Here is a 22,837-nt window from a genome sequence, read left to right as displayed (position 1 = left end):
CTAATTAAAATCCCTACAATTATTGTCTCTAAGATCATATAATAATTATATTGAAAAACACTTTATTTCCCTATGTTCAAAAATAATTCCTTAATCTTCCCTGATTCAAATCTGTACTGACATTTAAAGATGGTTCACGGAAAAATTTAAATTCACTCATCTGCTCACCAATATGCTGATGACCAGTGTTGTGCATAAAAGGTTCAATGAACAGTTTTCATATTTTTTGTTAACTTTTAACTGAACTAATCAGTTTACATATGATGAACATGAACGTAATCTACGTTCAATCTCGCTGGAGTCACCCTTTTTAAAAAAATGATCACCGTATCAGGCCATCATGTGAAATACCAGGAGCGGGTACACACACAGGCCCCGGGGCCCCGCCCCCACTCAGTCACTCAGAGTGACACACGCAGTGAGATCAGAGCTCGTTCACGTGAAGCAGAAGCTCAGTGACCTTGTTGAAGAACAATGGAAACAGTGAAAACACAGAGTTTCTCTGGGCACAGCTGCTCAGTGATTTGTACCGAGCTGGAGTTTCTGTGTCCTCCTCCACTCTGACCTGCTCTCACTGGAACTAATAAACACTCATCACTAGTTATCAGGACCTGATCAGCACTTGAAGTAACTTTGTTTGTTGGATTCGCTCCAGAGTTTATGAAGCTGTATTTAAACATAATGAAAAATGACTCGTCAATATTTTGTGTTCAATACAACAACACGTGACACAGTCAGAACTCAGTGTTAAAATGACCTGAGCGATCTGGATTCATGATCGGACACCATCGATTAATAACTAAATACATGATCGTACGTTTGTCATCTAAATCGTCTCAATAAAAAAACAAACGTGAACTTATTCATTTTCATCTGCATGAACTGAACTTTGAACTGGTTCATGTTAAGTGTGAACTGGCACAACACTGCCGATGGACGGTTGGGTGAACTGTTTGAGTCCACAAAACACTCTCAGGGGTAAAAAGCGTTACAGCCAAATCCAATACAATTGAAGTAAATAGTGACCAATTCTTGAAATGTATAGAGCAACAGAACGAAAACATGAACTGCCTCCATGCTGCTCCTGTATGAGTCATCCAAGAGTCCATAAACAATGACATTTATATACGACCGGAAACAAGGTCATTTTCATCATGTTTTTAGCCTGAGTGTCCTCTGTGATCCACTCACGAACACGGCGTCAGGTGAGTAGATCATGAGTGAATTTTCCTTTTTGGGTGAACTTTCCCTTTAATGGGTTCTTACTTGGGTCATGCCCCAACCTCCCACTAGATTTCATGTAAATTAGTTAACAAGTTTTTGCATACTCCTGACAAACAAACAAACGCAGACCTCCTGAGTGGATGCAATCATTAAATCAGATCCAATTAAGAGTCTGGATCTAGTGAATGTAAATCTGGTATCATAAGGGGACGCCTGGGCCTTGATGAAGGTTTCTGCTCTCCTGAGATTTCTGTCTCTGATGCCTCTTGAGTTATGATACAACTGTGGCATCACTGGAACATACAGTGGGTCATGTAAATAATCTGAATGTTTGTGTGGGACACAGATTACAGTGGACACTTTAGCGCTGCCATGTGCTGCAGAGTATGTTAGTGGGAAGTGGGTTATGCACGTAAGTATAAGTATGTATGTGTGTTTGTCTGCGTGTGCTGGAGCCTCACAGTGAGTGGGATGCCAGCGAAGGGAAGGGCAGCGGATGGCTCAGGGGCTCAGTCCATTCTTGCGATTTAACATGACACCACTTGCACTAAGACTGCGACAGCTGCGTATGCACATGCCAGCCATTCTGTTTGTTGTAGGGGATTACGCTGCGATAAAAGCCCCAGTGAGCAGCAGCATGGCTGGGCTACAGAACTACTGTTGCCCCCCTGACTTTGAAAGCTTTCTCCAGTGCCTCCAGAGCACAGGTGCGGCGCTTCGTTCTGAACTGGAATGAATGAGCGTATTCTCCCGATGTTTAGCCAGGACAGTAATAGTGTCACATCACCTTTAGACATCAGTCAAATGGTACAGTACTGCAGCGTATGCAAGGTTCATTACTCAACAGAAATAGTTGGGGAGGGGCTCACAGTTGTGTAGTATTCAGCTCGGACTGGTCCCATTCATTTGATTCACAGTAGTAAGGTGATTGATTTGATGATCATCTGGGAGGAGTTCACCGCTTAGTCATCTTACACCATTAATATTATAGTCGGTGTAATATCACCATCATCTCAGAGAGAGACTTTCAGCTGTTTGACAAACTGATATCAGTCGTCAGTAGTCGACGTGCAGTTCTCATGGTGACAGAATGAAAAGGCTCTGAAGCGTCACACTTTGGCTGTCACTATGGCGACTGTGTCCTCTGCCAAAGGTTCTTCATCTTGTACATGATGTTGTTGCACGAGTCCAGAGTTAAGACAGTTAAGTAATGCAGACACATGTTTTTCATTTACCTCATTTTATTTCTCTAATCTCTTCTATTTTCTTTTACTGTTTATTGTCTACAAGCTCATGTTCATATCACATCTACTACAAACATCCATAGTACCCTACATTAGTAATGAGGTGGTAAACGACTTAAGGTTTGTTTACCAACTGTACGAGTGATGCCATAAAGCTTTACCAAGTTTTGTCAAATTGACACAAACGTAAAATGTAGAAATGAACATTCATTATTAGTGAACTAAACTTCTGTGTGGAGTTTGCGTGTTCTTCCTGCGTCGGTGTGGGCGACCAGTCCAGAATGCAACCGGCCTCTCGCCCAACGTCAGCTGCATTATCACAATGGTTTGGTAGTGACTGTTGGGAAAATGTAGCCAGCGTATGTCTGTAAATTATTCCAAACAATCACCAGATAATCTGGAGTTAATCCTACTATTCAAACAATGAAAAACAAAGAATGCATTTTCTAAGGATAAAAAAATATATTATTCGGATTCCTCAAAAAAATGTCAACATGATTTAACAAACTAAAATAATTATCCCAAAGCACAGTCCATTATTTCCCTCTAAATTGCCCTAAATGAATTAGTTACTAGGAAAATAGACGACGTGTACATCACAGCCTGACATCACATGAATGACTTTGACTTTGTGGTTATTGTATCCTACAATGTAACTGACTGGACAGAGGTCCTGGTTTATCTACATTTAATCTTCTCCTTTACTGTTGTTGTGTTATTCTCCTGTTACGTCTCTGAGATTTCCAGTGTGCGCTCGGATGTCAGTTCTCCAGGTCAGTGATGATTTTGAGGCTAACCTGGGGTGAAGAGGCCTGATCCCTCTCCCCCTCCTCCTCCTCCCTCCCGCTCAGCTGTCCCACAATGTGCTGCTGCTTGTCAATGACAAGAAGTGCAACAGTGTTGCAGTGACAGGGCAAACCCCGCTACGCACAGCCCACACACACATACACACACACACACACACCAACACACACACACACACACACAAACACACACACACGCATAGTCATGAACACGCACAAATGGGGCACGTAAACCCTTGTGCACACATACTATGTATGTTATGTACAGACATGTTCTTCAGTGTAACCAACTTGGTTTCTCCGTTTTCAAACATGACAAAAATAATTTCTTATAAAGGTTTATTACTGTTTATTTCTGTGAGCTATTTGAATGGGCTTTATAATTAAATCAAGTAAGATTATAGTTGAAGAAAAAAATTGTAGGTGATCAGGTACAAACAGGGAAAATATAGACGTACCAGTTTTAAAAAGACAAATGAAATTATTATTTTTATTATTTGCCTTTATTTGACTAGGTCGGTCCCGTTGAGATACAATGACCTCTTTTCCAAGGGAAGCCTGGCCAAGACAGCAGCATACAAAAAAATGTCAACAGTCACAAGACACACAGAAATCACATAACACAGATAAAATACATTTAAAAGAAAAAGATAAGGCAACAAATCCAGGTGTAATCTCAGTTGCCACTTGTTATGGTGAATGTTTGATCTGATATGTATTTTGTTATTATGAGTCCTTCACTGGGTTGAGGTCTGTAGAGTATTTCCACACAGTGAGTAAACACCCACACTCCTCCCTGGTTTACTGCATCTCAAGTGTTCACTTCAGAAATGCTGAGAGGGGACTTGCTCCTCAAACGAGACACAAGTGTGCGGCCGACATTGCGACAAGACACACACAGAAACACACACACGCGATCTCCAGTTCTGCTGACAATGGGTTAAGATGACAGAGGGTTATGAGTGACTCTGACACACTGCAGACCCCACCCCTCCTCCCTGCTTCACCCCTGAGTCCAACACAGGCGTCTTTGTACTCGCTCCACCATCAGTGACTATCCATCACGGACTAACCTGTCAGCCCTGCGCCAAGCTACCACTCCGCCTCAACCCCAAACCCGGGGCCAAAGCCCGAGACCCGACCACGACCCCCAGGCCACACCACTGCTGTCACCCAGTCCCAGAGCTGGAAGTCTGCTGCCTGCAGTCATTACATCTTAAATGTTATGATATGTTCAACAAGCCATTACATTATTTATATTTTAAATCACAACTTTTGATTTTTTTAAATTATACAGAGACATAAAACAGTTAATACAGGCTAACAAATTATTTACAAATATATTTATTTCGCAGTGACTTTTTATCGTAAATAATAAACTAAGCTCCTGTTGAGTTTGCATGTTTTCCTAGTGTTTGTGTTGGTTTTCTCAAGGTAGTCCGGCTTGCATGTCCAGCCCGTAGTCCATATCGGAGACTCTAAATAAACCTTAGGTGTGAATGTGAGAGTGAATGATTGTTTGTCTCTGTACTGTATGTTTGTCCTGTGATACCCTGGGTTTAAAAAGTAAAAAGTTTTAATCACAGGCAGATCCAACTTGTGTAAATTTCGTCATTGCAACTCATAATGTGACTCAATAGTTTGTATGGCCTCCGTGTTCCTGGATATGCACTGATAAAATCTGGTCATGCTCCTGATTAGTTGGCGGATGATGTCGTGGTGGATCTCCTCCCAGACCTGGATCAGGGCATCAGTGAGATCCTGGACTTTCTGTGACATGTCTGTCAGTACATGGCGGTGTCGGATGCATCAATACAAAATGTCCTCAAGGTGCACAATTTGGATTTTAGGTCAGGGGAACGAGGGGCTAGTCAATAGCATCAATGTCACATGAGGCCGGACATTGTCCTGCACCAGGAGGAACCCGGGGACCACTGCACCAGCGTAACGTCCGAGAATCGCTCTGAGGATTTCATCCCGGTATCTAATGGCAGTCAAGGTACTGTTGGCTATGATATGACTGTGCGACCCTCCAAGGATACATCACTGACCCACTGCCGAACCGGTCACGTTGTGTGATCTTGTAGGCAGCATAACGTTCACCACTGCTTCTCCAGACTCACGCCTGTCACATGTGCTCAGTATGAACCTGCTCTCATCTGTGAAGAAAACAGGGCCCCAGTGGCAGACCTGCCAGTTCTGGTGTTCACTGGCCAATGCCAATCTCATGGAGACTGTTTCTGACAGTTTGGTCAGAAACATGCACATGTGTAGCCAGCTGAAGGTCATTTGTAGGGCTCTGGCAGTGCTCCTCCTGTTCCTCCTCGCACAAATGAGCAGACACCAGTCATGCTGCAGGGTTGACTTCTACTACCCGGTCCTCCAGCTCCCCTTGTGTAATGGCCAGTCTCCTGGTATCTTCTCCATGCTCTAGACGCTGTGCTGGAGACACAGCAAACCTTCTTGTGACTGCACGTATGGATGTGCCATCCTGTAGGAGCTGGACTACCTGTGCAACCTCAATGGGCTGCAGGTACAGCCTCATGCTACCAGTAGTGACAAGGACACTAGCAGATCACTTAACTATAGAATAATCAGTGAGCAAGGCTAAAGAGAGAGCAGCTGTCTGTGGCCATCACATGGAAAACCATTCCTTTTAGAGGGGTTGTCTTGATTTTGCTTCTCCATTGCACCTGTTGTCACTTTAAATTGCACCAAATCAGGTTAATCACTGTGACTTGTGCCTAAACGGACAGAAGATAACCCTAAAGTTAAACTGACTTGGTGTGACACTGTGACCATTAAGTGTTCCATTCATTTTTTGGAGCAGTTTATATCGGTGTCCTGTGCACTTACATTCATTAAAGCACTAATATGATAGTTTTTTGAAATGTCACAGCATTTATTTATGATAAATATGTAAAAAAAGAATAAACAATGATGACAGCTCTGCTCTGTTTAGGTTTACCAGTGAACATTCCCTCTCAGCGAGCATGCACCATGTAATGACCAAGAAAAACACAAACTTAAATGAAATGTATGCATCCTTTAAAGTTTAGTCACTGTTTCCAGTTCACAGACAGTCCTCTATTCATCTCTGCGGAATTTCATATTCATATAGAAACCAGCATGGTAAAAGGGAAATAAAACGAAAGAAATAATACAATTCTAACTTAACTAAAAGGAATTATTTTCAATTTAGATGTACATCGATCGAATAACCATTTACTGCCTTTTGTCTCTTTTGGTGTGATGTAATTTGACCAATTTAAATATAACAAGACAATATTAGACTGGTTTGTCTTCTCACTATTTCTCATTGAACATTTAAAGTGTGTTTATAAACTTATGGTGTTACTGTATGTTACGATGGAAGACTGTTTTTAGCACATGTAGATGAAAGTAAAAGGATTGGGACATGACGACCTGAGACAAAGCTCTGGCTTGTCTTGTGTCACCAGTACGTCTCTATAGGTTTTATAGCCACGATACAGAGCAGTCCCCCTGTCTCCAGCAAACGTTTCCTGACAGATATGTGTGTTGCTGTGATTAACCTGTGGTAGTGACATGGGATACACAGGGATGTGACACATCTCACACTATGCTTGTCATTCCAGTCCCCTTCTCTGCTGACAGAAGTGTGTGTCTTGGCTGCTCGTCCGCGCTACAGCGGAAGCCGATCTGATTTTGCTGGTGAGCTATGAGGTGAGACATGTCCTGGTAGGATTAACACCTGGTGGCTAACGCTAATGCTACGGCTGACTGGAAGAGGACAGGACATACGTAGGCCGTTCCTCGGAGTGGTCGACTCGTTACTTTCTCTTGAATTCTGAGAGTAACGCGAGCCGGTGTCAAGTGGGCGTTTAACTTACTGAACAGTTCTGTGTTCGGTCCTGCACAGGCTTGTCTGGTTCAGAGTCCAGTGATGCTGAGGTCACTGTACAATCCTCTTAGAGGGAGTGTCAGCAGATATGAATGTGGTTACATCAAAATGAGACACGCCCACAGCGGCCGGACCCTTTTACTGTGTGGCATCGGAGCTTTTACATATTTGACATCAACCTCATTCATGATTCTGAACCTTCACAACAGAGAACAAGTGTTTATCTGTGACCTAGTTTTGAGTAAACAACAATCTCGGGCGTCATTTCCTTCCCATCAACAACTATGATTTGAACACCTTCTCGTCATTGCATGTCATTGGCTCCCAGTGGAAGTGACAGCTGTCTCCGGACCCCCCCGACCTACCCACCGATGCCAGGGGACATGTATGGTGTCACGGAGGGAGACGTTAGTCTAGGATTAGCTCATTAAAACAGGCATATTTGATCCGAGATTATCTCTCCCATTTCCACTGGAACTTGATCATATCCTGGCCTCTTAAGAAACACACACACGCGCGCACATAAACACAAACGGGCCCCAAAGCCCCCGAGAGCAGGGCCCAACAGAGATGTGAAGTGTAGATGTGCAGCAACAGCTAAACGTCGGGTCAGGTTTCTGGGGGCTCGTGCTAAATTTAACCCTGTGATCCTACAGCAGGCAGAGGGGTTTAAATGCCAGCCTACAGTTGCTCCACACCAGTTGTTCTCCAAACGTCTTCCACTCATCACAAACTAAAGGCAAGGGGGCGAGGACAGGCACGCACACATACGTACACTCCCAACACACGCTCCAGCCGAAGACCATATCACAGAAGAGAGGTTCCAGGGGAAGCAGGGATCTTCGTTCCCTCAAATCCAGACCACAGTGCCGTCCAGTATGGAGCTTTTCGAGACCAACCCTTATTTTTTCCCTGACCAGCGCTTCTATGAAGGAGGGGACAACTATTTCCCCTCTCGCTTGCCCGGGGGGTACGACCAAGGCGGCTACCAGGACAGGAACTCCATGATGGGTTTGTGCACGAGTCTGTCTGGGGGTGTTGGAGTTGGGGTCACTGGAACAGAGGACAAAGCCTCTCCGTCCAGCATGTCACCTCACTCCGAGGCCCACTGCCCGGGCCAGTGCCTCCCTTGGGCCTGTAAGCTTTGCAAAAGGAAGACAGTGACCATGGACCGTCGGAGAGCGGCCACGATGAGAGAGAAGAGGCGCCTGAAGAAGGTGAACGAGGCCTTTGAAGCTCTGAAGAGGAGCACCCTGATGAACCCCAACCAGAGGCTGCCCAAGGTGGAGATCTTGCGGAGCGCCATCCAGTATATCGAAAGGCTGCAGGCCCTGGTGTCTTCCCTCAACCAGCAGGACACTGAGACAGGACAGCAGGGACTGCACTACCGACCCAGCACGGCTCAGGCCAGAGTGAGTAGGACAGAGGAGGGATGAGGAGAAGGTCACATATTAAACACTGAGAACAGAGCCAAAAGACAAACAGAAAGTGACAGGAAAGGTGATGCTGTGACAAAAAACATTAGAGACAGACATCACTAGATAATGAATTATTGACTTTGTTGAACTAGTCCACTCAAACACTGGCTTTGGAAGTGATCGTTCAGTTGTGGAGATGAATTGATGGATCTATATTTTTGTGTTTTACCTCATGTTCAGTGGTGTTTTAAGTCATGATTCGGTTATCAGCCCAGTAATGTTTCAGAAAACATGTTTTTTCTCATGGTAAAAAGCTGATGAGACAGGTGCCGAAACCCAAAATCCAGTAACCACCCTCGCTGTCAAATGTTCATGATCTTCCAAGATCTGTTTTATTATTTTCATCTGTGTTTTTTAATTGTAAGGAGTGATTTCTCTCACTGACGTAATCCAACTGAGATTGTCTCTGAGGGGTTACATGCATTCGTAGTAGTGGTGTTGTGTGTGTGTGTGTGTGTGGGTGTGTGTGTGTGTGTGTGTGTGGGTGTGTGTGTGTGTGTGTGTGTGTGTGTGTGTGTGTATTTGTGTGTGTGTGTGTGTCTCTGTGGGGCAGGGTGTGCCGTGTCATAACACAGTGACTGACGGCAACTTCTGTGTTCATTTCCATGACAACAGGTGTCGTCGTCAAGCGAGCCCAGTTCAGGCAGCACCTGCTGCAGTAGCCCGGAGTGGAGCAGCACTCCAGAGCAGTGCACGCAGAGCTACGGCAGCGAGGGTGAGTAGAGTTCACTCACACACACACACACACACACACACACACACACACACACACACACACACACACACACACACACACTCATAATGACACCATGGGCAGATAAGTGTGCTGTCACTCTGATACTGACTGTGTGACTGTGTCTCCCTGCAGATCTCCTGAGTGCTTCCGACTCTCCAGAGCAGGGGAACATGCGTGCGCTGACCTCCATCGTGGAAAGCATCTCTGCAGCGGATGCAGCCGTGGCCTTTCCTGTGGACATTCCCAAATAGACCTTCCACTCGTTTGACCCATAAATGCACAGAGATCCACAAAATAAAAGAAAAATTTAAAAATTGATTAGAGGAAAAAAGTCCAATTCAATATATTTTTCAGCTGTAACGTTTCATCCTGTGCTAAATTAAAAAAATTGTAATATATTAGGATTGCAACTGTGCGGATCTATGGTTGTGCCAGCCAAACTGAATCCTGTTCACAACAAGGCCTTATTGCCATTATTCCCTGCCTTATTCTGTGGTCTAGACCTGCCTGTCAGACCCACAGGAGCCTTTTATAACTAGAGATTCAACCAGTTTGCTGCATGAACAACAACGAGGAACTAGCGTGGATCTCTGACATGTCTCCTGTCTGATAGAGCTCAAGAGGAATTAGAAAAATTATTTTCATCCTCACTTAATTTAAGTTTTTCCATCTTTTCGAAACCTTTCCCAGATCTTTCATTCTTTGTGTGTGTGCTTTTATGCTTAGAACAACATGAGTTTTATTTGTGGGGCCAATATGTACCATGGCAGTTTTGACCAAGATCTGCTTAATTTAAACTGAATGCTAGTGATGTAAATACGTTCCCTTTTTCTACAGAGTGGTTTTGCCATTTTATTTTCTATTTTTTGCTAACTTATTTTTGACTTTTATAACTAAGATTGTTGTGTATTTGTAGATGTTCCAAAAAGTGATATTTTCTGTCCAATTCTTGCAATAAAGACCATTTTCAATATGTTTGTCTGTTGTTGACTGACTTGACGACTTTTAAAAGAACACAACAAACACAATTTATGTTAAAAAAAACAGCTTTACTTATGTCTATATAGTGTCATAAATACAGTACACCTTTTTTGAATAGCCAAATAATAAAATCTTGATTTGTCAGCATTGTTTCACACCTGGAATAAAGACACAGTACTCATAGCTGCCACATAGCACATTACACCTTTTAGACACCTTGGAAAAACTGTTAAAAAAAGAAAAAGATTGTACACCCATCCAGCACTTCACTGGTTCCATATGCTGTGTTCTCATTGGATGAGGAGTTGGTCAGCCAAGAGTCAAAACTGCTCACTGTCACGTCTCTATGGCAACTGAGCGGGAGGCGACGGGACGGGATCAGAACGAGTCCGTCACGTTGAGCAGTATTATGTGGATATCATTGGCTGATGTTGAGCAGCAGTTTACAGTTTGATTTGAGAGAAGAGTTAAGGAATCGACAGAGAGGAGCTACAGTGTTCACACTACCCATTCACAGAAAATAGTCATGGTCAAATGGCTGGGGTCGGCCCATCACACGTACGACCTTTCTGCAAGTCTCGAGCAGAGAGACTCATTCAGACACACACACTCACACACACACACAGCCGCACGCAGACACACACACACATACACACAGCCGCACGCAGACACACATACACACACAGACCTTCATATTAAAGGATTCTCTCTATTCTAGGCTACATAGTGTCATACAGAAGGCGAGAGAGGTGGAGAGAGGGGATCTAACAGCTACATGGTGTCAAAAGAAGAAAAGGAGTGAAAGAAAAGAACTGGAGAGAAAGAAGCAAAGAGTGAAGTCTGAATTTGGACCCATGAACCTGTGAAGAGTCCTTGTAGAAACACGCCCCGTCTTTTGTGAGTCCCTCTCACTAAAGATTCACACACTTACAGCATACAGCAAAAGACGCACAAAGGTCCGACACAGAGAGAAAGAGAAAGAGAAAGAGAGAGAGAGAACAGTCACTATCGAATACAGGGCAATGGGTTTCATACAGCACTATTATATTATTTTCCATATATATTTCCAATATATATATATATATTTATATATATATATAATATTTCTATAAAAAACATAATTCATCCATTTTATGTACAGAGACGATAAATGATTAATACCTTGCATAACCGGTAGAGGGGCAATGTGCAGTGGGATCTTCCATTTATACAAGTATTCATCATTCCCAAGTCCAAATCAACAGCTGCTCATCGTCGCTTTAAATCTTTTTTTCTTTTTACACTAATCAACAAGTGCAACTTGGATGTGATGACACAGCAAAGTTGGTTTGAACTTGGTCATGTTGAGACTAATAGAACCAGCACGAGAACCCACAGCTGAGACCAGGGGGAGCAGGAGCACAACACCACAACAACAAGGCTACTGGGAGCACTGGGGTAAACTGGGAGAGACTGGGACGAGTCTCGTTTACAGCAGCGAGCGCAGCCAATGAGCACTCTCGAGAGTTCAAAGATCAGAGTTGGCCTCTGTATTGCACGTGTCCGAAGGAGAGGTGAGAGGTGAAAGGTGGGAGGTGAGGCTGGGCAGTGGTACCCAGGGACTTCCTCTCCAGATTTGGCATATCACTCTCAAAAGGCCGCAAGCATGTGTCCATATAGGTAATGAGAATGCACTGGAGGAGGAGAAGGGGGACAGAGAGAGGAGAGTGAGACAATGTCCTCAATCTTTATAAACTGTCTGTGGTTGAGCAACATATTTCTGATCAGCCGTTTACACGTATAAGTACAGTAAAGTTTAAGCCATAATCCCTCCATATGCCACACAGATGGCAAATACTGTTTAAAAGCACACAGAGCTGGAAGTACAGCAGTGTCAGGTAGAGTTGCATTAGCTTACCTGGTAGCATTAGCGCCCCTGTTAGTAAGCAGAGAGTAGTTAGCATGAGTAGGTCCGCACGGCCGAAGGGTCGAGTCTCGGGGGCGCCGGGGGAGGAGCTTGAGAAGATATGGCACAGAGGGGCACGGGCACAAAAGGAAACAAAGGACACAGCATGCAGTTAGTCAGTCAGAACAAGCAGAGAGAATGGCAAGCAAAGATACACACACACACAAACACACACACACACACACACACACACACAAAATAAACGAGGTAGAATCCTTTGGTTAGCACTGAAACTAACCTTCAGGCTGCAGCTGTTTCCTGGACACCAAATTCACAGAGGGCGGCATGGACATGGAGGGCATACGGAATCCAGCAGGCAGTGTTTCCATGGAGCCTGCCATCATCCCCAGGCCCGCCCCTCCCTCACGTGCCCGAAACCTCTTGCGCCATGACGGAGAGCGTCGAAAAGACTTGTCGTCCCCACTCTACAGCGACAGGGAGAAAAACAAGGTCAGACATTTGACCTTTTTCAACAATATCGTATTGGATCAAAGCAGCAGCTTGAAAGGTCACCTCCTCTAGTCGACGGTCAGTTCCCAAAGCTAATAGGTTGTTGAACTCTCTGTCCAAAACCTGCCGTGCCTGAAAAACAGAGCAGACACAGAGACGATGTGAGCTCACCAACCAGGATCCAAAAAAACAAACACAAGCTGAGGCCGTAATGTCAACGGAAGCTTTTGAAATACCTGGGGAATTAAAAAGTGGTTCCTCTACTTCTTAGAAACCATCATGTTTGCAGTTAAACTGCCAAAAACAGGCACCTATGAGACTGGGCAAGTCATCTGTACTGACGCCTGTGATCAGGGAACTGTTTTAAGTGAATTCTGAGTGAGAACAACTCTTTATATTAGAACAACCAAATCTGAAGCCGTACTAAATGTTGGCAGCGTGTTGGCAGGTGGAGAAGCAAAATGCTGGCTGAACACAAACCACACTGCCAAAGAAAGTAAAGTGTCGTGATATAAATTATAATCTTATTGCTAGAAATGTAGATGTTGTGAACAATATCCTATACAGATGTTGAGATTTCATAAATCATTGCGTCTGCCCACAAAATGGACCAAACTATCCTTAAGCACTGCTCACACAACACTTGAAATCTTTCCTCTATAACCACCTGTGTGTTCTGCATAGGGATCTGCAGGATGAGCGCTAGGCTGCTGTAGTCAAAGGTCTCGTCCAGAGAGATGAGCGACCCGTGAACGCCGCTCTCCAACAGGCTGCCACTGTACTCCCTCAGACCAATGGAGTGGATCCAGTGGATCACCTGCTCATTGGTCCACACCAACACATCTAAACGTAAAGAGGGAGGGGCTCAGATTTATGGTTCAATATGATGTGCAGTGAGTGCAATTAACATTAAAAACAAATAGAAACAAATAGATTTAGAGAAAAGAGAAGTGGAAAGGGAGACAGAGAGCGAGAGAGAGAGAGAGAGAGAGAGAGAGAGAGAGAGAGAGAGAGAGAGAGAGCGAGAGAGAGAGAGAGAGAGGGATAAAGAGGTAATGTGCCTGCTAACATAGTGTCAACTCACTGGCACACTCCCTTTGTTCATTTAAAGCACAGCTGTCAACCAGCTTTCCAAGTTGGAACAGGCGGTGTGTGTGTGTGTGTGTGTGTGTGTGTGTGTGTGTGTGTGTGTGTGTGTGTGTGTGTGTGTGTGTGTGTGTGTGTGTGTGTGTGCATGTGTGTGTGTGTGTGTGTAAACAGGGCAGGAGTCTGATTTGACACGACAGCTGACTCAAGTTCATGTGCAGAACTCAAGGTCAAAAGGGCGAGAGGACTGGTTAGATCTAAGAGTGTGTGTGTGTGTGTGTGTGTGTGTGTGTGTGTGTGTGTGCAGACTACTCTTGGTATGCAGCGCTTTGGTTCATAAGGTTGAAGGCCTGCCTCAGTTGCTTTTATGACAGTGCACGGTGCAGCTGTTTCAGTGTGCGTGCCAAACTAACAATATCAGGCAAAACCACTAGGTGGTGCTCTTGCCTGACGAGACTTTGGAGATGTGTGTGAACTCATGTTCAGGGTAATTAAATCCGTGTGTGTGCTTCCTGTTTTTGTTTGTTGTGGCCACTGTATGTGTGTTTCGGGGTGTGAGTTAAGTGTACCTTTCATGTCTTGTTGGCTGTCCTCTCTCCGGCGCTCCAGGTCTTTCCTGTCATAATTGAGTCTCTTCAAGCTCATAATCCCATACTGCAGACTAGCCCTGGTACAACACAAACAAACACACATGCACACACACACACACACGCACACACACGCACACACACAAACACACACAAACACACAGAAAGGGATAAGCACATGTGCATCATTAGTCCCCTCATCTCCATTGCTAATATATCCAGTTAGCACATGAAAGCAGAAGCTGATCAAACAGAAGCCAAACTCATCGTCACAGTTACAGACCTATGAAAGCTGTCCACCATCTTGAGGTGGCTCCTCAGGTCCTTCTTGGTCAGGTGGTCCAGCATGCGTGCGTCCACCAGACACTCCATGAAGTAGGAGCGGTACTGAGGCAGACCGAGGCTGGGCAGCCACTCGTTCCCGATCCACTCATGGTTCATGTCTCCGTATGCCAGAGTCTACATGGAGACAAGAAGATAATGCTTCTGATTTTGCAACAGAAACAAAAGAGCCTGCTCTATGTTTCAGAAATATATACAGTACATGTCTTCATGGATGTGACACTGATTAATGTGAAAACCTGAATAACCGCATTGCAGTTGTATGCTACCGCCAACCAGCGCAGTTTCTGTGTACATATTTGATATTTCTACATACTTCTTTCCCCCAGATTCATATGAGGTCACTGTGAGCTTGGACCACAGACCATAAAAAAGTGATCACTTCATCTGCAAATCGTAGTCCAAGTGAAAACTGATCAAAAGTTGAAGAAATTCCCTCAAACTGTCTTGAGATGTCCCAATTTTTTGAGGTCACCGTGGCGTTGACCTTTGACCACCGAAATCTATCAGTTAATCGGTGAGTCCAGGTGAATTTGACCAGATGTGATGAAATTCCCTACGGGGAGCCCTAATATATCTCCTCCATGACCTCCAAGTACCCAAATGGAGCCAGTTCATCTTAGAGCCCAAGTGAACTTTTGTACCCAATATGAAGAAATACCCTCAAGGCATTCTTGAGGTATCAGTTCATAGCAATGGAACTGAAAGACAACCCAAAAACATGATGCAACTGGATGTCGCCGGTGTGGAGGCATAAACATGCTTTGGAGCAAAAAGCTGCTTATGTGGTAAACCAATCACATTTCTGTCATATTGTGAATCTAAATTTAAAAATATTTGCAAGGTCTTACCAGGATTTTTAAACATACATGGCTATACATAGTCACATTTTGAAGGCTGCTCTAACTGCGGTCTGAAGTCTAATCAGGTTTATTACTACTAATCAGGTAGTAATAAATACAAACAGCTACAGCTCATCAAGGCTTTGAACATTGGCAAATGGATTAAAGGTTGATAGAAAGAAATATTCATCATTTATTTGGGTTAAAGGGTAATTTCACATAAATCATTTGCTACTTCCCTTGCCAAACAGATACTTTTATTTTGAAGCATCAAGGTTATAAAAAATTGGTGTCTGAGTTTTCTGAGGGCAGCCTCGATAGAATAAATTTAGTGGGATTTAGTTGTTTACAGTGCTCAAGGTACTGAAAGTGACACCTGAAAGACTTGACAGCAGGACAACAACCACAACGTCACATTTAGACAAACGCCACATTTCATGTTCATGTTACATCTGAGTACAATACTGAAGATTAATAAGATTCCCTTTAAATAATTGTGTTAGTGAAGAGTGTGGCTGCAAATACAGATGTTAGCAGATGTTATGCCCCCACCTGTGCCCAGCTGCCCTCCTCATTGTCCTGAGTGGCAGCATGGTAGAGACAATATGCAAGGTTAGAGACATGGGCTAACAGAATACACAGTATATATACAAATTTAACATAATATAATAGGTTACACGCACAAATACACAAATGCAAACCAGAGGACATTACATTGACTTACATTGATTTCCTGGAGACTGAAAATGCAAATCCACTCATTATCTATTCACCACTATGCCGATGGAGGGGTCGGTGAAGTGTTTGAGTCCACAACACACTTTTGGAGTTTAAGGGGTAAATAGCTTTGCTGCCAAATCCGATGCAATGTAAGTAAATGGCGACCACTTCTTCAAACGTAAACGTGCCTCCATACTGCTCCTGTGGTGTCCTCCAAGGGTCCGTAAGCCCCGAAATGTTTGACTAAATGTCCTCTGATATCCTCAGCCCGGAGTCGTGTTCAAGCGCACACACTGCACAAGCTCTCGCCTCTATGCTCTCGCCCAAGGAGCATCTGACGACATCAGCGAGAACTCTCAATAGCAGCAGTTTTTTGTGGACTTAAACACTTCACCCACCCATCCATTGGCATAGTGCTGAGTAGATAATGAGTGAATTACAAGTTTTGGGTGAACTATCCCTTTAACCTGAACTTTAACTTAAACTAAACCACAAAACCTGTCTTACCCAAATCACAAAATTTAATGGTGTACGTCACACACACACACACACACACAAACAAACACACACACACACACACAAACACACACACACACACACACACACACACACACACACACACACACACACACAGCCCTTTCACTCTGCAGTTAACCTCAAACTATATCAGTTAATTGTATCATCATGTTTAGTTGGATTCTTCATGACAGCACAGCTCACATGACCATTGCACCAGTAACATTCAGACACCCATAACACAAATACCAGCGCGATAAACAAAATGCATGTGCATGTGATATAGTGGGGGCAAGTGTGAGAGAGTGTTTGGTGGTGGTGGTGGTGGTGGTGGGGGTAAAGGGAAGGGGAGCACCCAGATGGTACTGACCGCTTTAGTGGAGGAAGCCAGGTTCTCCATCTCTTCATGAGTCACCCACACATTTCCGGAGGACTGCTCAGAGGACAAAAACACACACGAACACACGCACACACCGACCCCCACGCGCACACACACAAAGACAAACATTGTGTTGAGTGATGCCAGGGGAGGGAGTGTATTTCGGGCAGGTAGCTTGTAGCTATATCTGGCACCATATGTGTGTTATTTTCCCACAGAACCCCATGCAGTTTATGGCAGCAGAGAAGGACAAGTCAACACAGTAAAAGGCAGAGACCAGCCTCTACTGTGTTTTGAGATGAAGAACAAAAAAAGGTGAAAAAAGCAGTGATGGGTTTCTCCACGGTGCAGAGTGAAGGTTTAGCCAAATCCTGGAAGAGGGTTTAAGTGTTGATTTTTGTGTAGGGGATCATTGTGTTCATTTATTCATTTGCTATTGGTGTATGTGGATCTATGTGGATGAAAAAAGCCGCAGTGTGTGAGTCCACAGTGTTGTATTTTGGTTGTAGGTCTTTTGTTTTACCGTTCTGGAGGTGAGCGGTGCAGAGGGGCTGGTGAGGGACACCATCTCCTGAATGGCCAAGCGGAGTTTGAGTCGGTGCAGCGGGTTGCTGATGCCAATCTCCCTCTGGATCTCTGTGTCTGACAGAGCTGACATGATGGCTCCGCTCTTCACGTTGGCCCGACAGGCCGCCACATACCAGGCCGGCATACCCACCCACAGCTGGTGAGAGTCATCAACACAATCAACGTCAACGCCATTGTCAGCATAAAAGGCCACTTAGAAGAGGAGGAGACAGCAGACTACTGCTCCTATGGTCAGTCTGGTATTTACAGTTATTTTCGTTTGCTCAAACACTAAAATCAAAAGTATTACACAATTATCAAAACCTTACACTCAAGGAGCATAACATGGGCCCAGTTCTGCACCACTATAAGCACAATGTCAGCTTCACACTTTTTGCAAAACAATACACACAGTGATTTGCAAAACACTAAACACACTTGTATGCATTAGACACAGAAGTATATGAAGATGTCACTTCCTTGCAATTCCTAAGCACTGTCTGTCAAATGACTCCCCCTATGAGCCAATTGGTTAAACACAGCCATCGGGTGTGCAAAACACAGGATTGCTTAATTGTAGACACACCAATCAGGTTTAAGCACTATAAAAATGCAGCAGCTGAGTTCACCAGACTTCCTAAATGTAAGGACTCAGAAGAAGAAGAAGAGTGAGGATGAGAGGGGGAATCCACGGAGGAGGAGAAGGCTGCGGAATGAGTATGTGGAAGGATGTATTGTTCACTTTAGCACTGTGATGTTGCATACTGCACAAGTAACCTTTATAATGTAAATGTACTGTATACCAGACCTATGCTGAACTACACAATCTTGTCTTTCACTGTATTTCAGAGAGTTTTACAGATGGATGCTGAGGAAATCCTGCATGAATTCATATATATATATATATATAGATGAGGCAGGGTTCAACCTGACAAAAGCAAGAAGGAGAAGCAGAAATATCATTGGCCACGCCCACGGGGCTATAATCAGTGTCCCAGGGCAACGTGGGGGTAACATCACCCTTTGCGCTGCCATTACACAGAATGGGGTCCGCCGTCACGCCGATATGTGCCCTTACAACACACCTCACATTCTCACATTTTTGGACCGATTGCACAACATCGTCACAGCAGTAAACCACAGGCTCCAGATGCAATACACTGTCATCTAGGTCGATGTGTCATTCCACTGCTTTGCTCTGGTCCAGAACTGGTTTCAACATCATCCACAGTTTCCAGCACTATACCTTCCACCCTACTCTCCCTTTCTAAACCCAATCAAAGAGCTTTTCTCGGCATGGGGGTGGAGGGTTTACGATCTCAGAACCCAGGCTCAATGTTCTGCTTGTCTGATATTCGCTGAGCTTACAGTGTTATGCACACTACTGTAGTAGCATGAAAACTGGGACATGTTTTGTTTTGATTCTCAATGTTGACTGATTTGGGTAAATGGAGAGAATTAAATTCTATTTTCATAAGTCTGCAGCATTGGTGTTGTGTAGAGTTTGGTGAATTTATTTTCTATTTGCACTTTCTCTGTGTACTTCACTTACAGGACTCTAATCACTGAGAAGTGGAATTGCTAAAAGTGTTTTAGGTAAGCAACAGCAGCGTGTAACTGGTTCAAACAGAATTAAGTCATATGAAACGTGTGTGTTTCATACGGTAAAAAAATATGGTTTTGATAAATTAGTGTATAGTTTTTACAAGAGTGTTTCATTTTGCAAAGGATCCGAGGTGCTCTGCTGATTGGGTGTGTGGTTGTGCTAATTGTGTTTAGTGTTTTGAAACACCGGGCCCTGTTTTGAAAATCGTGCTTAAGCAATCGAGAAAAACTGTAATATCACCGTATATTGACATGAAGACATTTTTGGCTGGTAGGGATGAAATCAGATAAGTGGAATACCTCAAGCCAGGAGACGACAGTGGGACCGTCCCACTGGGCGAACGGCAGGCCTCTTTTCCTGGCATCTTCAAGAAGCTCGTGCCTAAAAAAGCAATCGCGAACAAAGGCAGAGAGAAAAGACAAACACCAGAGATAGCTCAGTAAATACTGTAACTAAAATAGTAATAAACAGAATAGAAATAGAGAGAAAAAACAGGATTTACTTTTTCTTCATCCTACGGTCCCTCTCAGCCTGAGTGCCAAGTTTTCCCAGAGTCATGCTGTCGCCGATGCCCATCTCAAAGTCTGAAATACAACAAGACAGTGTTAATTCATATCTCCATGAATCCCATGCAGTCTACACAGTGTAGTATGATATATGATCAGCAGTGTACCTGTTAAGGCTGGGAGGGGCTGTCCGTCCCTGCCCATTGTTGTCTGGTCTAGGCGACCCTTCTCCTTCTTCCCAAACAATCGTCCGATAGATGACTTGATGCCTTTCTTCTGCTTGCTGCAAACAAATGAAACGGGCGATCAGGAACAAGTAATGTTAGACTAAAACCCACAGTCGGACACATTATTGTCAACTGTTTGTCAAAAAAATGTAGTTCATTTGAGTTGTTTTGTAGCCATGCTGTATATCGATTCATCAATCAGGACACTCCTCATTGTTTTTGGAACGTTTTATGTTTACTCAGGTAAATCAGACTCAGCTATGCGTATCTGTCTGTGTGGATGTGTATTTTTTTACCCTCGACCATCCTCCAGGCTGCCTGTAAATTGGGCAAAATTGGTTTCCAGCCGCAAACTCCGGGGGGAAGAGGGAGGCGACGTCTCACACTTGATGGTAGCTTTGTCTACTTCAACTGGAGACTGGAAAAATCCCAAAAGCAACTGGGTTACAAAAGCCGGTCAGTCAAAAAACCACCACAGTAAAACTGTACATTTTGACTTTGAAAACTTACTGCTACTTTTCTGCGATGTTTCCTTAAGTCGCTTGGCTGTTGAAGAAAAACCACACACATGCTATCAAAGTGACAAGTTTTGTTCATCAACACCATCAAGTAATTGCAGTTAGTGTGTGTTTATCAAATAGAAGGCCTGTGCTCTCTGACCAGAGTCATGATGCCTAGATGGTGGCTGGGGTTGCGTCCGTGGTGTTTCGGCGTTGAGTGGCCACTGTTGGGCGGTGACGAGGAGGATGCCAGGGACTGGGCGGTGGCCGAGGTAGGCAGGGCCCGCGGTCGAAGCGTCACGTTGAGTCCGTCCATGCTGCCGCTGTTCACGCGGGACTCGATCTCATCAGAGCGCAGGTCTGCTGACTCTCTCTCCACCTGGATCATCCTGCACAGACACGTACAAACATGCACATACACACATTCTAATGTTGTCATATCTATGCAGTAGTAGTTGAAATAATATATTAGGGTAATAACCTGCCTATTATTTTCTTTGAAGGATTCAAAGGTTTTATCCAACAGGGACCTTTTATTAATCTATGTAATAATTAGCATCCTCTTCCAGTACGAGACATGAAGAGTGTTATCTGCATGTTAGCAGCTCTATATCGAATGCCACTATCTGTTCTGGTGCATCCTGTCTGGCCAGAGGGCTCCATGCATCGCTTGAACTAGCAGCAGCACCTTTATCTTGCTGTAGTATCTCCAAAATGTTCCTGTTCTTGTTGTTATTTCTTGCATCATCTTTAATATGTTGTTCCCCTCTTATCTGTATCCTGTTTCTTGTTGCTGCAATGACCCAGCTCCCCTCTCAGGGATCATGAAACTGTCATGTGCTATAATCTAATATGCCTGTGATTTGTCACCTTATCTCTTCATTGATAGCATCAAGCTGTTCCTGCAGCATGAGAGCGAGAGTCTGAGCGTCTGATTGGCCGCTGGGGGAAAGCAGGGTGGAGCTAACATCGTCGTCCAGGTCCGACTCTGCCTCGATGTCACTGCCGAGGAGGTGGCTGACGCTGCCACGCAGTGACGGGTAGTCCTGCTCAAACACAGCCAATACCTGAAGAGACAGACATGAGCTTTATTACAAACAAATCTGTAGAGGTAGTCTACATGCACACATGTCAAAATACAATGTGACAGTTGTGGAGATATGTGGTCAGCTCAGATAAGAAATGGATGAACAGGAAACTTACATCAGACAGCATGTCCATGGCGGCAGGTGAGAGAGAGACAGAAAGACAGGGAGGTTAGTAAAGAATGGTGAGTTAGGTATGAAGATCCTCAAACACTGGCCGGGCACTGACACACATTAGCAAAGCAGACATGAACCTGGCAAGGAGCAAATGTGTTTAAACGTATAACAGACATATGATCTGTAGGTTGGCCATTCTACTTAGTGTTAGGTACAATAGGGCTGTTGTTCTCTGTTCAAGACTTTATTAGCACCTTGTTTGGGTCGTCTCGCATGGCCGACATTCTGCCCTTCTGTGAGCGCCTGATCACAGTGGTGCTGTAGTGGCCGTCCTGGCCCTCCACCACAGAGAAGCGAAGGTCACTGGCGCTACCCAAGTGAGACCTGGGATGATAAACATGAAGGAGATTACAATCACATTCATCATAATGAAGCATTATGTTAGAGGGGGAGTATGAGGGAACATGTGTGGAGGAGGTGTTCGTCTGTGTGTACCGGGGGTGAGTTCCATCTCCAAAAACCCCACTGCGACGTTTCAAATGGTCGATCTCATTTCTCAACTTCTCAATCTCTCCGATCAGCCGTTCCTGGGAGACAGATGGTATTATGGGGAATGTGCTCAGTTAGTTAAATCAAAGAAAAGTAGCAATAACTTAACTATAGTACCACTCCATTACAAGTCAGAGTGAAAAGTCCCTTTAAACAGCAAGTATCTGGTTTCAATATGTTACTTAAATAGAAGTATTATTTGTAAAATGCTTAAAGTTTTAAAGGTAAAAAATAGTCTCAGCTGACTGAAAACAAGAGACTGTTATTAAAGGGCTTATGAATTTTGATCATGAGGTGATGAGAGCAACAGCGGTTTAATGATTTACTGAGTTCTTACTGACCCTGGTGTGGTAAAATTCTTCAAGCTGTTTCTGGCAGTTCTCCAGGTCCTGAATGAGAGAGTTCTGGACCAAAAAAAGTAATGAAACCTCGTGAAAACAAGTTAAATACAAAGTAATAGTCGT

At 44.1% G+C, this 22,837-nt stretch overlaps 2 protein-coding genes across 2 annotated transcripts in view; one reads left to right on the top strand and one right to left on the bottom strand.

Annotated features, from left to right (window-relative positions):
• The first annotated feature begins 8,014 nt into the window (after positions 1-8,014).
• Positions 8,015-9,619, top strand: myog (myogenin). The gene is made up of 3 exons (XM_061070227.1): positions 8,015-8,566; positions 9,248-9,347; positions 9,501-9,619. The coding sequence occupies exons 1-3, from the start codon at positions 8,033-8,035 to the stop codon at positions 9,617-9,619; spliced, it is 753 nt and encodes a 250-aa protein (XP_060926210.1). The 5' UTR covers positions 8,015-8,032.
• A 2,666-nt stretch (positions 9,620-12,285) lies between these two features.
• The window catches only part of ppfia4 (PTPRF interacting protein alpha 4), a 54,596-nt gene continuing 44,044 nt past the window's right edge, over positions 12,286-22,837 (bottom strand). Inside the window, exons 11-29 of the mRNA XM_061069894.1 lie at positions 22,715-22,777; positions 22,320-22,411; positions 22,079-22,208; positions 21,493-21,689; positions 20,783-21,011; positions 20,633-20,668; positions 20,419-20,540; positions 20,063-20,178; positions 19,892-19,973; positions 19,689-19,770; positions 17,740-17,940; positions 17,208-17,270; positions 16,154-16,180; positions 14,701-14,876; positions 14,400-14,497; positions 13,412-13,587; positions 12,808-12,876; positions 12,533-12,719; positions 12,286-12,344 (exon numbers count right to left, since the gene is read on the bottom strand). Coding sequence (XP_060925877.1) covers positions 12,286-12,344; positions 12,533-12,719; positions 12,808-12,876; positions 13,412-13,587; positions 14,400-14,497; positions 14,701-14,876; positions 16,154-16,180; positions 17,208-17,270; positions 17,740-17,940; positions 19,689-19,770; positions 19,892-19,973; positions 20,063-20,178; positions 20,419-20,540; positions 20,633-20,668; positions 20,783-21,011; positions 21,493-21,689; positions 22,079-22,208; positions 22,320-22,411; positions 22,715-22,777 — 2,205 coding nt within the window. The remainder of the gene's footprint in view (positions 12,345-12,532; positions 12,720-12,807; positions 12,877-13,411; positions 13,588-14,399; positions 14,498-14,700; positions 14,877-16,153; positions 16,181-17,207; positions 17,271-17,739; positions 17,941-19,688; positions 19,771-19,891; positions 19,974-20,062; positions 20,179-20,418; positions 20,541-20,632; positions 20,669-20,782; positions 21,012-21,492; positions 21,690-22,078; positions 22,209-22,319; positions 22,412-22,714; positions 22,778-22,837) is intronic.

The sequence above is a fragment of the Limanda limanda genome, chromosome 4 (assembly GCF_963576545.1).
Source record: "Limanda limanda chromosome 4, fLimLim1.1, whole genome shotgun sequence".
Lineage (NCBI taxonomy): Eukaryota > Metazoa > Chordata > Actinopteri > Pleuronectiformes > Pleuronectidae > Limanda > Limanda limanda.
Note: the sequence above shows the minus strand (reverse complement) of the source record. Positions and strands in the feature narration are given on the sequence as shown.

Bases quoted from the DNA above. Each gene is read 5' to 3' on its own strand.
- myog (XM_061070227.1), top strand. From the start codon at position 8,033: ATGGAGCTTTTCGAGACCAACCCTTATTTTTTCCCTGACCAGCGCTTC. The intron at 8,567-9,247 runs GTGAGTAGGACA...CCATGACAACAG, and splicing joins CCAGCACGGCTCAGGCCAGA to GTGTCGTCGTCAAGCGAGCC. The intron at 9,348-9,500 runs GTGAGTAGAGTT...GTCTCCCTGCAG, and splicing joins GCAGAGCTACGGCAGCGAGG to ATCTCCTGAGTGCTTCCGAC.